At 36.9% G+C, this 14,180-nt stretch overlaps 1 protein-coding gene across 1 annotated transcript in view; it reads left to right on the top strand.

The window, feature by feature from the left end:
- Nucleotides 1-1,605: 1,605 nt before the first annotated feature.
- The window catches only part of ABCC4 (ATP binding cassette subfamily C member 4), a 271,583-nt gene continuing 259,008 nt past the window's right edge, over nt 1,606-14,180 (top strand). The window contains 1 exon segment of the mRNA XM_051984011.1: nt 1,606-1,817. Coding sequence (XP_051839971.1) covers nt 1,744-1,817 — 74 coding nt within the window. The 5' untranslated portion in view covers nt 1,606-1,743.

Below are 14,180 nucleotides of genomic sequence, written 5' to 3'. Positions count from 1 at the left end.
TTACCTTTTGTCTCCCTATAACAGATAAAATTCACTGGCAAAGATGTCAGGACCACTGGAGTTGTGGGAAAAAACATTCTCTAAAAAGGAGAGGGAGTAAAGGCTAATTTGTATTTCAACCCAGAGTTACAGGGTTTATTTGCTACTTTAGTGTATGTTTGGGCAAGTTACAACCTGTCTTAAGCCTTAGTTTTCTAGTCTGCAAAAGGTTGTACTTAATGTTCTCTAAATTCCCCTCTAACTCTCAATCCTATGACCTTAAGTATTTTTGCGTCCCTTTTACATTTTATTATTGACCGCTATATATTCTATGAACTAAGATAACTTTTATTAAACCCTGATGTCAGCTTTAACGATGCAAAATTTACTAGCGTTCTTAAATATAGTGATGATGGTGCTATCTTTGAAATGTGGGTGATATTATTTGAAGCCCTAAGTGAAGGAAAAATTTATGCTAAGAATTCAACTTTTTAGAACATTACACATTGAAATTTTGGCTTCCGTCTGGGGATCTTCTTTAAGGTTCAAAGTAAGGTCAAACTACTTCGGATATTCGGTTTTCTGGCGAAAGGGACTTCCTCAAATTATCTTGTATTTAATGTAAATGCTAGTAGAAAGTTAGTTTTTTTTTTAATCACTGAGTTGAAACGAACTTAGTCTTTGGTTTATAGAGATGACAAAAGAGAACTACAGTGGTTAAGTGTCTGTCAAGGTGACACAGGTGAGTTGAGCACACCTAATACGAGATAAGTCACATCCAAAATAATTTACCATTGAGAAAGCAGCAGAATCCATGCTGGCACTTTTTTTTTTTTTTTTAAATTGTAAATGCCACGAACTTTTGATAGAGAAAATCTCTTTGCTAGGATTAGTGCAGGGTATTGCAAAGGCATAATGCCTTTTCAGTGCTAACTATACAAAGACTCAGTGCCTCCAGCAAAACTCAATCAAGCACGGAGCGGAACCCTGACAAAGGCTTCCAAACGCCTATTTGGAAATGTGCAATTCGGCAAATTCTTCATCTCTCAGTTTCTCTCCTTAGCTAAATCGTTACATTCCTGGTAATCGACTAGAGTCAAAACTCTCGTAGCTCCATGGCCAGAGGGGTGCATGAGCAGTCTTCCGAGAGCTGGACAGTTATAAGCGGCCATGTGACAGCCATTCGCCCTCCACTTGGGGCCCTCCTGCCCGGTGCTGCCTGTTACTCTCCGTCCTTCGCCAGCAGCTTTCTTAGTGGTGCTCAAAAATAGCCGAGCTGGGCGTCGGCAGTCCAACTCTCAACCTCGAATCTGGCGGAAATCTTCTCCCCCAGCCCCGGACAGACAAGCGCACACCTTCCCCGCCCGGGCTCTCCCTTCCCTTTCTCTTTGGTGCCCCCTGGACGGCGGGGGCAGCCTTGGCACCCTCGGCACTCTCTCCGCGGGAAAGTCGCACACGTAGCGGTTCGGCTGCGAGCCACGAGGACAGAGAGGTGCTAACACAGAAGGAGCCAGGCGGAGCACCAAGAGCTCGGAGGCGGGGAAGAAGGCGTGTCGCCGGTCTCCAGTTTCCGGAAGCCGAGCTGGTTCTCCGGCGCTTCTAGCCGGCCGCACAGTGAGGTGCAGAGCAGCCGCTCGGTCGCGGTAGCATCGCCAGTCTCCCGGGTCACCGGCAGCAGCGGCCCCAGGGGGGAGGGCGGCGGCGGCGGCGTCGGCAATCGTCCTCGGGCGGAGAGCGCAGCGCACCTCCGGCAGGGTGGCCAAGATGCAGCCCGTGTACCAGGACGCCAAACCCAACCCTTTGCAAAACGCTAATCTTTGCTCCCGTATATTCTTTTGGTGAGTGAGTGAGCGCATAGGGGGTCTGCGTCCCACAGCCCTGCCTTAGCTTTGCTTTATAAAACCGTTAGCGAGGTACCCCTGCTGATACCACTCCCCGGCTGCCCGCTTCCTACTGCGGCTGCACAGTCTTTTCCTGCAGGGGTCGGGTTCGCAGGCTGCCCCGGAGGTGCCTTTTTGGGGGGAAGGGGTGGGCGGATTGGGGAACAGTTTCCGCCATTCATTGATCCATCCGCACCGCGGCTTCCTGGTCGTAGGGTGGAGCGGCCCGTCCTCTGCTACTTCCCTGCTTGCTGCCCAGTGCGGCCGGCTGCGCCTGCTTCTGAGGGGTCGGCAAGCAGCAGCAGCGCTTACTGCTCGTGACTACTAAATACTGTGGTCTGTCTGCCTGGGGAAGTGTAACTGCTTGGGGTGCAGACCTCCGAGGAGGGGTGGGGTGCAGAGGAAGACCCGCTATCCTTATAGACCAGGGTCCGTGAATGGGTGACCACGTGCGCGCGCGCGTCCCTCCGTGTGTTGTGTGTGAAAGAGACAAGACAGAGAGAGATTGAGGCAGAAGGTTACTGTGTAGTTTACATACCTACTGCCTGACAAACTATCCCCCTAATCGACTTGATGGATTCAGAATCTCGAGATTGCTATTGACGTGGAGTGCGAATTATTTTGCTTGACTATGCATCTTTGCTCCAAAGGATTTTGATTGTTTTTTTCCCCCTAAAGGAGGATGATGGAAGGAGAGAAAATGTACCTGTTTAACTCCTCTGAATAGTCCCTCTCGCTTCACTGACGCCTTTACCCCCCCCTATCCTCTTTAAGTTAAATTTGAGCGAGTGAGACACGGTGAAGGAAGGAAGGATGCTTAATCGAGAGTGAAAGGGACACACACTGATGACACTGAAACCGAACTATCTCCTTTTGAACAAAACCTACAACCGAAGATCCATTATTTCTTAGCCCTGGCTCCCCTGTTGCAGTGGAGTTGTGATTTTCAGTTTAAATTGTCCTTCGTGAGCACATTTGGGGTTTTCTTGGAAAAAATCCTGGAGTTGTTCACCATTTTCTTCTCCAGTTCCTTTTACAGGTGGGGAAATGGAGGCAAATAATTTGGAATGACTTGCCCATCTAGTAAGTGAGTGAGTACAAAATCTAGCAAATAACTGAGTTTTTTAAACTCAGCACTTACTGACTCCAGATCCTGAGCCACCTAGCTTGCCTGAATTGCCCTTCACCCAAGTCTAAAAGAAGCAGGTGTGAGCTTATCTGAGATTGCTTTCGGAGCTCTAGGTCTAATGGATCTGGCTGCGACTCCTCCCCTTTAACTTTCTTCTGGCAGGACAGCTGTCTTCTTTCTATATGGTTTCTGACATGGTATCTGGGTGTGGTAATGTAGCTAAAAAGCACAGTTTTATGAATGGAAATATTCTAAGAGTACAATGTAGCATTAGTATTTTTTGCCTGTGATTAAGGCCTGGTAAGATTTGATACTAAAAGATAAGGGAGAGATATAGATAACATCAGATATACTTGAACCTAAATAAAATTTTTCCTTTTGTGAGACTTTTTGGTGATTTATTTTTTTCATTAGTTAAGAAGTAGTAGGGAAACAATTACTGCCTTTATTTGCCTTTTTCTTAAAAAAAAAAAAATCAGTGAGCCTTTCTTATGGGCAGTAGCTGCCATTAAAAATGTGATAGATGGATTTTTATGGGCTGTTTACTCTTTTGATGGGTTCACACAAATGACTGATGCATTGTTTGTGAAACAGGTGGTTGCTTCACTACATTGAAATCAAATGATTTTAAAATATTAAAGGACATTGTGATCATTTAAGTCAAAACTTTCCCTTGCTTTCTAACCCATATTTCCCTACTACAGGTGAGAAACTTGTGACAGGAAAGGTAGGTGGTATTGGCCAGTTGATCAGGAAATCTGTCATTCATTCATAGCAGAACCTAGATTCAAAACCAACTCTGTTCCTTACTGTCTCAACCTTTCTAGGCCTTGGTTTCCACATTTGTGTTAAAAAAAAAAAAAAAAAGTTACTGGACTAAATGATCCTTCAGAACATTGGTATCAAATGGAATTAGACATGGAGGCCACTAATCCCTTACATAAGGATTCCTGCATATTGATTCAGTTTAAAAATGTTATCTATATTTTTTATTGCATTTGTATTTATTTTATTAAATATTTACTAATTACATTTTAATCTAGTGTCTAGTAGACAGCCTGTGTGACATGTGTGCTCTAAGATTCCTTCAATCTCTTACCTCCTGTGACCCTAGTGAAGGAGCCAGAACTAGGTGGGCCCAAATAAGTCATCTTCTGTTGCTTTTCGCCATCAGACAGACTACTATTATTGCTTTAAACTCTCATTTTTTTCTGATCAGAGCATTATGCTAAATCATGAATGTTTGCTGTTTTTTTTAGAGAGGAATATCACTATATTTTTATTGTTTTCTGTTTGGCATACGCAGTTATTTGCTCATATTTTCATGTAGTTCTTCAAGTGTTACTGAAAATGCCAGAGGCCTTTGAGAAGACCGGGAAATCCTCCATCTTTCTGATTTGCCTGGGGTGCTTATTCTGATGTATCTGTAACTTAAGAGGCAAATCACTAACTAGCTAGGTAGCTAATCATTAAAGTCAGTGAATAACTATGTAGAAATCTTGTGTGGAAAAAAGATCACTCCATCTATTGGTTGATGTTAAGAAAATGTTATTTGAAAAGTTTTAATAAAACAAACAACAAACCAAGATAACAGGGAAGTATAAGCAAAGTAGGTGGATGCTTCCTTCTCTTCAGAAATGCTTAGTAGATATTTCTGTCAAGACAAAGAGGAGCTAGTGTGGTTCCTCCTCTAGGGATTCGGAGTGACCACTTTACAGTCTTTCCTAGAGAGCCATGGATGTCTTCTTCAGGTGTTAGGGACCTTCTTATGTTGGGAGGTCTAGATGTGTCTAGAAAGATAATCTATTCTTTGAGTATCCTAAGTGTCCATGAGTATATGTATTACAAATCCCAGTGGTAAGTCAAAAGAAACTGCAGAAAGAATGTAGTTCTTTTCTATTTGTGATTTTTTTCTTACACATATATTTCCCCTTCCCCAAAAGCATTCACTTCCCAGCCAAATCAGTTGAAACTTGGAACTAAGCTGTTCTTTAGGGAGCCAATATAAATGATAGTTATTGTTGAATAAATAGCATAGAAATTAAATCATGTTTAGATGAACTATTGAAGAATATTCGAATACCTATTTTGAAGTCTACAAAAAGTCATTTTGGAACCCACCTACATATTCCAGTGTTTTAGGCCTAGAAGAGATTTTCCTTCTAAAACCTAACATATATCCTTTTTATGGATACTTTTGCCCCTTGTCACATCCCTTTTAGCAGTAGAAAATAACATTTTTATTTAAATATTCTTCCATATACTAAAAGAGTGTTGGCTAAATACTTTAACTTTCCCAATCTGAATGACATTGGTGAATTTTCTTTGAAGTTTTTCTGAAGAGGAACCCAGCTTCTTAAACCTTCCCAACATTGAGGCTAGTGGGAAATTTATAAGTCACTTTTAGGGTGTAAATTACAATTGTGTACTTTTAAAAAGTCTAAAAATATGAGGTCATTTAGTGACTCAATATGTCTCTGATATTCCTCCATCCTCATAAATTTATTTTCTGTCTTTTAATCTTATATTTGGATTTTTTTTAAACATTTAGATAACTGTAATTTATGCATTTTCTTATTTTTTCCCCCACTTTCCCCTCCCCCCCCAAAAAAAAATCAACCTGATTTCTAATCCGGTACAATGTTAGTTCCTTGATTTCTGTCTTGCAGCTGGACTTGCATGACTGACAGAAAAAGTGAAGCTGGTGACTGGGCAATACTCCCCTATTTAAATTAAATTCACTGGAAAGTGAAGAAATTATCTCACAATGCTATTGGTCCTCTTTGAAAATGAAGGATGAACAACACCAACAAGGCAGTCAGATGTTGATGTTACTAACATAACTAAAGAATTTCCTATCAGTTGTATAACATTCTAATATAGTGTCTGGCACCTAGAAAAGTGATTTGTAAATGCTTATTGATTATTTGATTCATTGATATAGGACCAAAGCTAGTCGGAGCTCATTTTGACATTCTCTAGAAGTTGACTTTTGGATATGGAATATTAGATTTGGAATCATATGGACTGGGTTCAAATTCTTGCTTGGACTTTTTCTTTTTTTCATGACATTGGGCAATTTACTTCCTTCTGTATTTCAGCTTTCTCGTCTATAAAATGAAGGAATTGGATTGTAAAACTTAAAGTCCCATTTAGTTTGAAAATTGTTTAAAGTAGCAGGTCCTCTTAATGTCTTGAGAGTGAGCTCTTTGAGCTTAAAAATTTTATTATGATACAGATATTATTCCTAGTTTCAGAGAAGATACTTTGGAAAACCCTAGGAAGAAATAAAAATTTTTGAAAGGGAACAGATTGGAACAAATTAAGAATTCGCCAGAATATGAATTGAAATGTAGTTCACAATTGTTGTTGTTCAGTCATACTTATTGGACTCTTTGTGACCCAATTGGATTTTCTTGGCAAAGATGCTGGATTTTGCCATTTCTTTCTCCAGATCAATTTACAGATGAGGAAACTATGGCAAGTAGGATTAAGTGACTAGCCCAGGGTCACACAGCAGGTAAATGTTTGAAAACATATTTAAACTCAGCAAGATGAGTCTTTCTGACTCTGGACCCAACACTCTATGCACTGCCCCACCTAGCTACCCAATTCAGTTTATGTGAATTTCTTTAAAACATCTTGACAAATAGCCATTCAATTTTTTTGCTTGAAGGCCCAAGTAAAAGCAAACCTAATGCTTCCTAAGGCTTCTAATACTTATAAATTTCACTTGTGGATAGTTCTGATTATGTTAATAGATTTACCTTGAACTGATAGCAACCTTTGCAATTTCTAGTTACTGTTTTTAAGCTCTGTTCTCTGGAATCAAGAAGAACAAATTAACCATCTTTATTCAAATGCCAATCCTTTGAATATTTGAAGGTTACTGTCCTGTTCCCCAAATCTGCTTTTCTCCTAGCTAATCATCCCTATTTCTTTCATTTGGTATTTATGGTCATGAACATAAAAGTGTTCACTGTCCTAGCAAACTCTCCTTTGGCTGCTTTAAAAGCTTGTCAGTAATCCTTAGAATTTGAATTGAACCAATACTTTTAAAGACTATTTAATCTGAGTAGAACTATATATGACTTTTACCTAATAAGTCGTCCATCTTTTGCTTGAGTAAGGAGGTTATTAGACAATTCATTTCACTTTTGGATAGCTATAACCATGAGGAAGTTCTTATATCTATCTAATTTTTCCCATGAAAGGATTTTGTGTGTAAGGATTTGTAATCCTTACAAAGATGAAGATGGAAATTATTTCTCCTCTGAATCTTTTCTTCTCCTGGTTAAATATCCTTAACTTTATTTTTGTATTCTAAAGATAACTGATTTCCAGGCCCTCAAGCCATCTTTGTTCTACTGAAGGCTCTCCAGCTTAATTATGTCTGTCTCTTGATTTGACTTTATTTGGGTATATGATAGCAGAATTATTATACCTCCTAGTCCCAGACATAATGCTTTTCCTTGGAACCAAAATTTATAGTTAGGTTGTTGTTGGTTTTTTTTTTTTTTTTTTTTTTGATTTGTCTATCATTCTGTTGACTGATACTGAATTTGTAGTCCAACCTAAATTCCATCTAAACTTTTCATGTAACTGTTGCCTAGCTACTACCCACCCATTATTATACACATGAAAGTGTTTTTTTTTTTTTTTTTAAGTCAGGTGTGGGATTTGTGTTTCTCTTACTAGTTTTATCCCATTGTTCTAACCTTTTGGAATCTGAATCATTGAACTACTTCATCTTTTCTGTAAGGGTAACACACGAAACATTGTCCTAAGCTTTTATTTTAAGTTTTAAAACCAATCATGAATTTAAACCTCAGTATAAACTTTTCAAAAGTCAATGAACAGAAAAAGATTAGATTGTTATGTGAAACTGAACAAAGTACATATTAAATTCAGTGTAATAATAACATGCTTTTCTGAAATCTAAATAGACTGTATAAAGTAAAAGCTGTATATACTTATATCTTGATATAAAATAGTAATAAAATAATATTGATATCAGTTACATATTATCTCTTAATTGAGGCAGTGTCTAATAATATTTTTCATTTTATTTCACAGGTGAAGAAATAGATTACTAGTTACACAAAACAACAACAAATGGTAGAATCAACAATGAGTTTAGTAAGCATAATACTTTCTAGGGTAACATTTATCTCAGAGAACTGAGAAGGACAAAAAAGTTTTTTTCTTTTTAAAAAAGTATTTTAGAAGAAATTAAGAATTATAAGCTGAGCTCTACAATGCTTCATTTTTTTTTTTTTAATACTCTAATATAGACTGTTAATGATTCCTCAAAGCAGTTCTACTGGAATATTTTGGTGTAGGTCAAGTTATCGTATGCATTTGAGACAAATGAAAATAAGTTTCTTTAAAAGATTATATAACTGAGATTTTATACTAATTGAATCTGATTTTCTTTCTAATATGCCTGATTACTGAGGTTTTCAATGTAGTTGGTGATTGGGCATAGATTATTTCTCCCTCTGGGCATAAATTACTTTTCTTTCTGTCTCTTTCCCTCTCAGTCTCCCCTCTCTTTTTCTTGTAGACCTATTTAAAAATGAATGAGCATTTATTAAGCACTTAACTATTTGCTAAGCCCTATATTAAAAATTGGAGACTTGAAATCAAAAGCAAAGACTTGCCTAATTCTAGGAACTTTTCATGGGGTTTAGGAGAGGAGGAGGAGGATGGAACAATTCACATTGTCAATGGGTATGGATGGACAGAGTTAGGGGAATGCTACTGAGTGGTGGGGACCTGGAACTTTGATACAGTTGATTTGTTTATCATTTATGGTTCCAAACGTAGTGTAATTGGAGATAAGGGAAAAGAAGGGATACCCGTTATTAAGACTATAGAGGTAGTTAAGAAGCTCTGGTGAAACAACATTCTCCTCATCTTCCCCCATTCTGAGCCCCAGACAGCACATTTTGGTCTTTACCCCTTCTTCCTCCCCCAAAAAAGTGTTTTAGAACTGAAATGCCCTGACTCTTTTTGCTAAATAAAAGTGACCTTGATTTCAGCCCTAAACACAATGTATTCTTGGAAATGTTTATAAGATTCCATGCTTTAGAACAAGTAAGGAAGTAGAAAGATTTTAATAGTTGATAAAACAATATAACTGTGCAAAAATGCTTTGTTACTAGTTTATTAAAGGTATTTGATTTAAACTTCTCTCAGACATGATAATTATGCCTTGCATTTTTTTTTGGTATAATTGATATATTGGAATATAATTGGTATAACTTCATAGTCTTATAGCTTCCTTATTCGCTTGGATTTTTTTTTCTGTGTAAGTAATTCATATTCTTTTTGAATAACTGGATCTCACTTAAAATGTTTTGCAGGGTTGTTCATTTAATGTTTTGCAGTGTTCTCTGGTTTGATAGTCAGTACAAGGTCATCTACAAATAGAGTTATACAGAGGATCTTACTTTCTGTTGGGAATCCATCTTCCAATTTGGATTCTGTTTTTTTTTTTTTTTTAAATTTTTATTTAATAATTACTTTATATTGACAGAATCCATGCCAGGGTAATTTTTTTTTACAACATTATCCCTTGCACGCCTTTCTATTCCGATTTTTCCCCTCCCTCCTTCCACCCCCTCCCCTAGATGGCAAGCAGTTTTATATATGTTAGATATGTTGCAGTATATCCTAGATACAATATATGTTTGCAGAACCGAACAGTTCTCTTGTTGCACAGGGAGAATTGGATTCAGAAGGTATAAATAACCGGGGAAGAAAAACAAAAATGCAGATAGTTCACATTCATTTCCCAGTGTTCTTTCTTTGGGTGTAGCTGCTTTTGTCCGTCATTTATCATTGAAACTCAGTTAGGTCTCTTTGTCAAAGAAATCCACTTCCATCAGAATACATCCTCATACAATATCGTTGTCGAAGTGTATAATGATCTCCTGGTTCTGCTCATTTCACTTAGCATCAGTTCATGTAAGTCTCTCCAAGCCTCTCTGTATTCATCCTGCTGGTCATTTCTTACAGAACAATAATATTCCATAACATTCATATACCAAAATTTAACCAGCCATTCTCCAATTGATGGGCATCCATTCATTTTCCAGTTTCTAGCCACTACAAACAGCTGCTACAAACATTTTGGCACATACAGGTCCCTTTCCCTTCTTTAGTATTTCTTTGGGGTATAAGCCCAATAGAAACACTGCTGGATCAAAGGATATGCACAATTTGATAACTTTTTGGGCATAATTCCAGATTGCTCTCCAGAATGGTTGGATTCGTTCACAACTCCACCAACAATGCAATAGTGTCCCAGTTTTCCCGCATCCCCTCCAACATTCATCATTATTTTTTCCTGTCATCTTAGCCAATCTGACAGGTGTGTAGTGGTATCTCAGAGTTGTTTTAATTTGCATTTCTCTGATCAATAATGATTTGGAACACTTTCATATGAGTGGTAATAGTTTCAATTTCATCCTCTGAAAATTGTCTGTTCATATCCTTTGACCATTTATCCCAATTTGGATTCTGTACTGGATAACTTCTATAATAGTGACAAACCCTTTGAGGAACATATATCTCCTTAATAGATATCATTATTTAATAGGATAGATAGAAATCTAAAGTTCACTTTACATCTTTAAAAGAATATTATATATTTTTGACATTATATGGAGAGACTTTGTATAAAGAAAAGCTTTAAGGTCACATTTTACTTCATCAAGTGAAATAGTGCACTTTCTAGCACAGTGAAATATTTTCTATGTATTTAAGCAGTTGGAAAGATACTCTTCCCTTCTAATAGCTTCATCAAATATAACATTGATATATGCTTAGGATATTTTCATTAAAATTGCCTATGGAGAGGATAGTTAAGGGATTATTTGTTTATTTACTTTATACCAAATGATTATTTAATAATTTAATAAATAATCTGAGTTGAGGAACAAAATAATTAAGGGTATATTTATTTATTTAATACCAAATAATAATTTAATAAATAATCAGAATTAAGGGTTTATTTAATACAGGGATCCTCAAACTTTTAAAATAGGGGGCCAGTTCACTGTCACTCAGACTGTTGGAGGGCTGGACTACAGTAAAAACAAAACTTTTGTTTTGTGGGCCTTTAAATAAAGAAACTTCATAGCTCTGGGTGAGGGGAATAATCGGCCTCAGCTGCTGCATCTGGCCCACGGGTTGTAGTTTGAGGACCCCTGAAATATATTCTTATTTGCCATTTTTGAGTAATAAAAGAATCCTTATTTCCCCATCCCCCAACATTTTTGGTACTATTCCCCTTTTCAGAAAACTTGAAAGTCATTTCCTCAGTGACTCTATAATTATGTCATCTTTAGCTTAGACCTCTTGTATTTAGTTTGATTTAGCCACTTTTTCCCACATTTATTCTTTGTAATTTTGACCTCTACTTTAATTATTTCTGGTACTGTAATGCTGAAGGCCAAATATGATAGCTTCACTGTGCTTAGTAGTGATGAAAAGAGTTTGTTGTAAAAATACTGATCTTTTTTTTCCTGTTTACTGTCCTAGATAATTTGGTTAGTCACGAAGTATTCTTCAAAACCTATTTCCCTCCACTGTGGCTTGTGTTTTATGAAGCGATACCACTTAGAATTTTCTATCATCTTTAGCCACAAACTTTTTTTTAAGTTATATTGATTACTTTTGTTACTTTTAATTTTACCCTTCCAGTATACCCTTATTCTCCTCCCATCAATAATAATAAAGGAAAAAAACACTGAAATACTTGACACATCAGCCACATTTGAGAGTGTTGCAGTATTTCAAAATTACAGAATTCTACCTTTCCAAGGAAGGAATAGAGATACATTTCCTTATCTCTTTCCTGTGATCAAGCTTTTTCCTTTAGATTTTATTAAAGAATCTCTCTTCTACCTTGTTGTTGCCCTTGGCTGACATTTCTTCACTTGGCAAGGAGATCAGGTGTTGCTAGCTATTGAGGTTTCTAAGTTCTTTTGATCTTTTATGAGTTGAGTTATATCAGTTAAACTTCTTTAGGAAATTTATTAGAGTCAACATTGTTTTATATTTGCTTGATCCAGATCCCATTTTGGGGGAAGGGGAAAGGGAAGGCATTATTAAAGTTTTAAAAACCTTTTTTTTGAAAGTAGTTTTCATTTTTATTGGTATTTTTTTGTTTTTGCAACAAAATTATTTCTTAACATAGCCTTTCTCCTTTCTACACATTGAGTCTTGCAACAAATAATAAAAGAAGAAAAAAGTTAAAATAGCAATATATCTGAGTCTCACAGAGTTTGACTTTTCCATACAAATCAATAAGTTGATCATATAGTTCAGGTTTAGTTAATTGTATATCATGTCTTTAAAAAATTTCCAAGGGTTAATTAATAATAATAATAATAATAATAATAATAATAATAATAATAACTAGCTATATAATGGTTGTATACCAGGTACCTTGGTATGTTATCTCATTTGAATCCCATAACAATCCTGGGAGGCAGGTACTATTCTTTATTCATAGGAAATTGAAGTTAAGTGACTTTCCTAGGCTCTCCTAGGAATTATCTGAATCCAAATTTTAATTCAGATCTTCCGGACTGCAGGCCAGATGCTCTGCCCACTCCTTCACCCAACTATCTATATGCTCTTATCTCTTATTTCTACCTTTAACCAGAACTTCCTGGAACCCATCCAGATTGCTTGGTTACTCACAGATGTTTGTGTAAGATGGGAGTCACCAACACATACTATTGCTTTTGGATAGATAGACTACCAGATCTTGTCCCCTAAGAATTAAATCTTCTGGGATCTTGCCTCTGTATCCTAATCCCTTACACCTAGTGACATAAGCTAAGCGTCCGAAGGCCTTGCCATTTGCCCTTACTTTGGGATTTTTCCATGTACAATTGAATTTCTTTTACATGTTTTCTCCCACAGTTAGAATAGAAGCTCTTTGAGAGTAGATCTCTGTTTTTTCTATTTGTGTTTCCTGTACTTATTTTAATGTTTGGCACTTAGTAAGTGCTTTTTGTTTATTCATTGATTCTTTCATATAGTCCTAGTTGTAAGATGTTTGGATCAAAAAAGAATGGACAGGTTAGTAAAGTTTTCTTGTTATTTTTCCAACCAGTCAATCAGCCAACAAACATTCATTGCTTATTATATTCTGGGTACTGCTCTAAGTAGTATGGATTCAAATACAAAAAAATGGCAATAATACTTAATATTTAATTATAATCTATTGAAAAAGACAAAGTACATGTGTGCATATATGCATATTTCTCGTACACACACACACATATTTATATGGAATAAATACAGAGTAAGAATACTGGCAGCTTGGGGGGAGGGGAGAAATCATTTAGGTGACATAATAGATAGTGTACCATAGCTGAAATCAGGAAGACCTGAGTATTAATGTGATCTCAGATACCTATTATCTATGTGACCCCGATCAAATCACTTCACTATTCTTTGTTTCCTCAATTGTAAAATGGATATAGTAATAGCATCTGACTTCCAGGATTGTTTTGAGGATCAAATAAGATAATATTTGAAAAGCATTTAGCACACTAACTGGCAGGGAAGCCTGATGATTGGATTTTGTCTTGAAGGAAGAAGCCCTTCTCTTAGTTGGATTTAAGGAAGAAGTATATTTGAGCATAACTGAGACATAGAGTGCCATGTGTGAGGAAAAACAATTAGAGAGGCAGAATCTAGAAAGAAAAAACAGAGGAGATATATTTGATCTTAGAGGCAAGCAGAAGTCCTTGGAGTATAAGTGACAAGGTGACAGCAGTTCTGAAGAAAATCATATGGGCCTTTGAGTAGAGAATGGATTGGAATAGGGAGACTTGAGACCAAGAGAGCAAATTAGGTGGCCAGGAAGCCAATCCTGTAGTTAAAGGAGAGCTAATGAAGTTCTGAATTATTGAGTTGACTATGGGAGTAGAGAGAAGGGATTGGTTGCAAGAGATGCTATGAAGATAAAGTTAGACAATTTAATTAGATAAAAGGGATAAAAAAAAAATTAAAGAGTCTAGGATCACTTCAGATTGGAAACCTGGAAGACTGGAAAAATGATCATTAAGGTTAACAGAAATAGGGAAGTTTAAAAGAAGGGTAGGTTTAGATGAAAGAAAATAAATTCTATCTTGGATAGGTTGAGTTTCTGGTTTCCTCGGAAT

Source organism: Antechinus flavipes, chromosome 3, assembly GCF_016432865.1.
Source record: "Antechinus flavipes isolate AdamAnt ecotype Samford, QLD, Australia chromosome 3, AdamAnt_v2, whole genome shotgun sequence".
Lineage (NCBI taxonomy): Eukaryota > Metazoa > Chordata > Mammalia > Dasyuromorphia > Dasyuridae > Antechinus > Antechinus flavipes.
The sequence above is the reverse complement of the archived record's forward strand: the minus strand, read 5'-3'. Positions and strand labels throughout refer to the sequence as shown.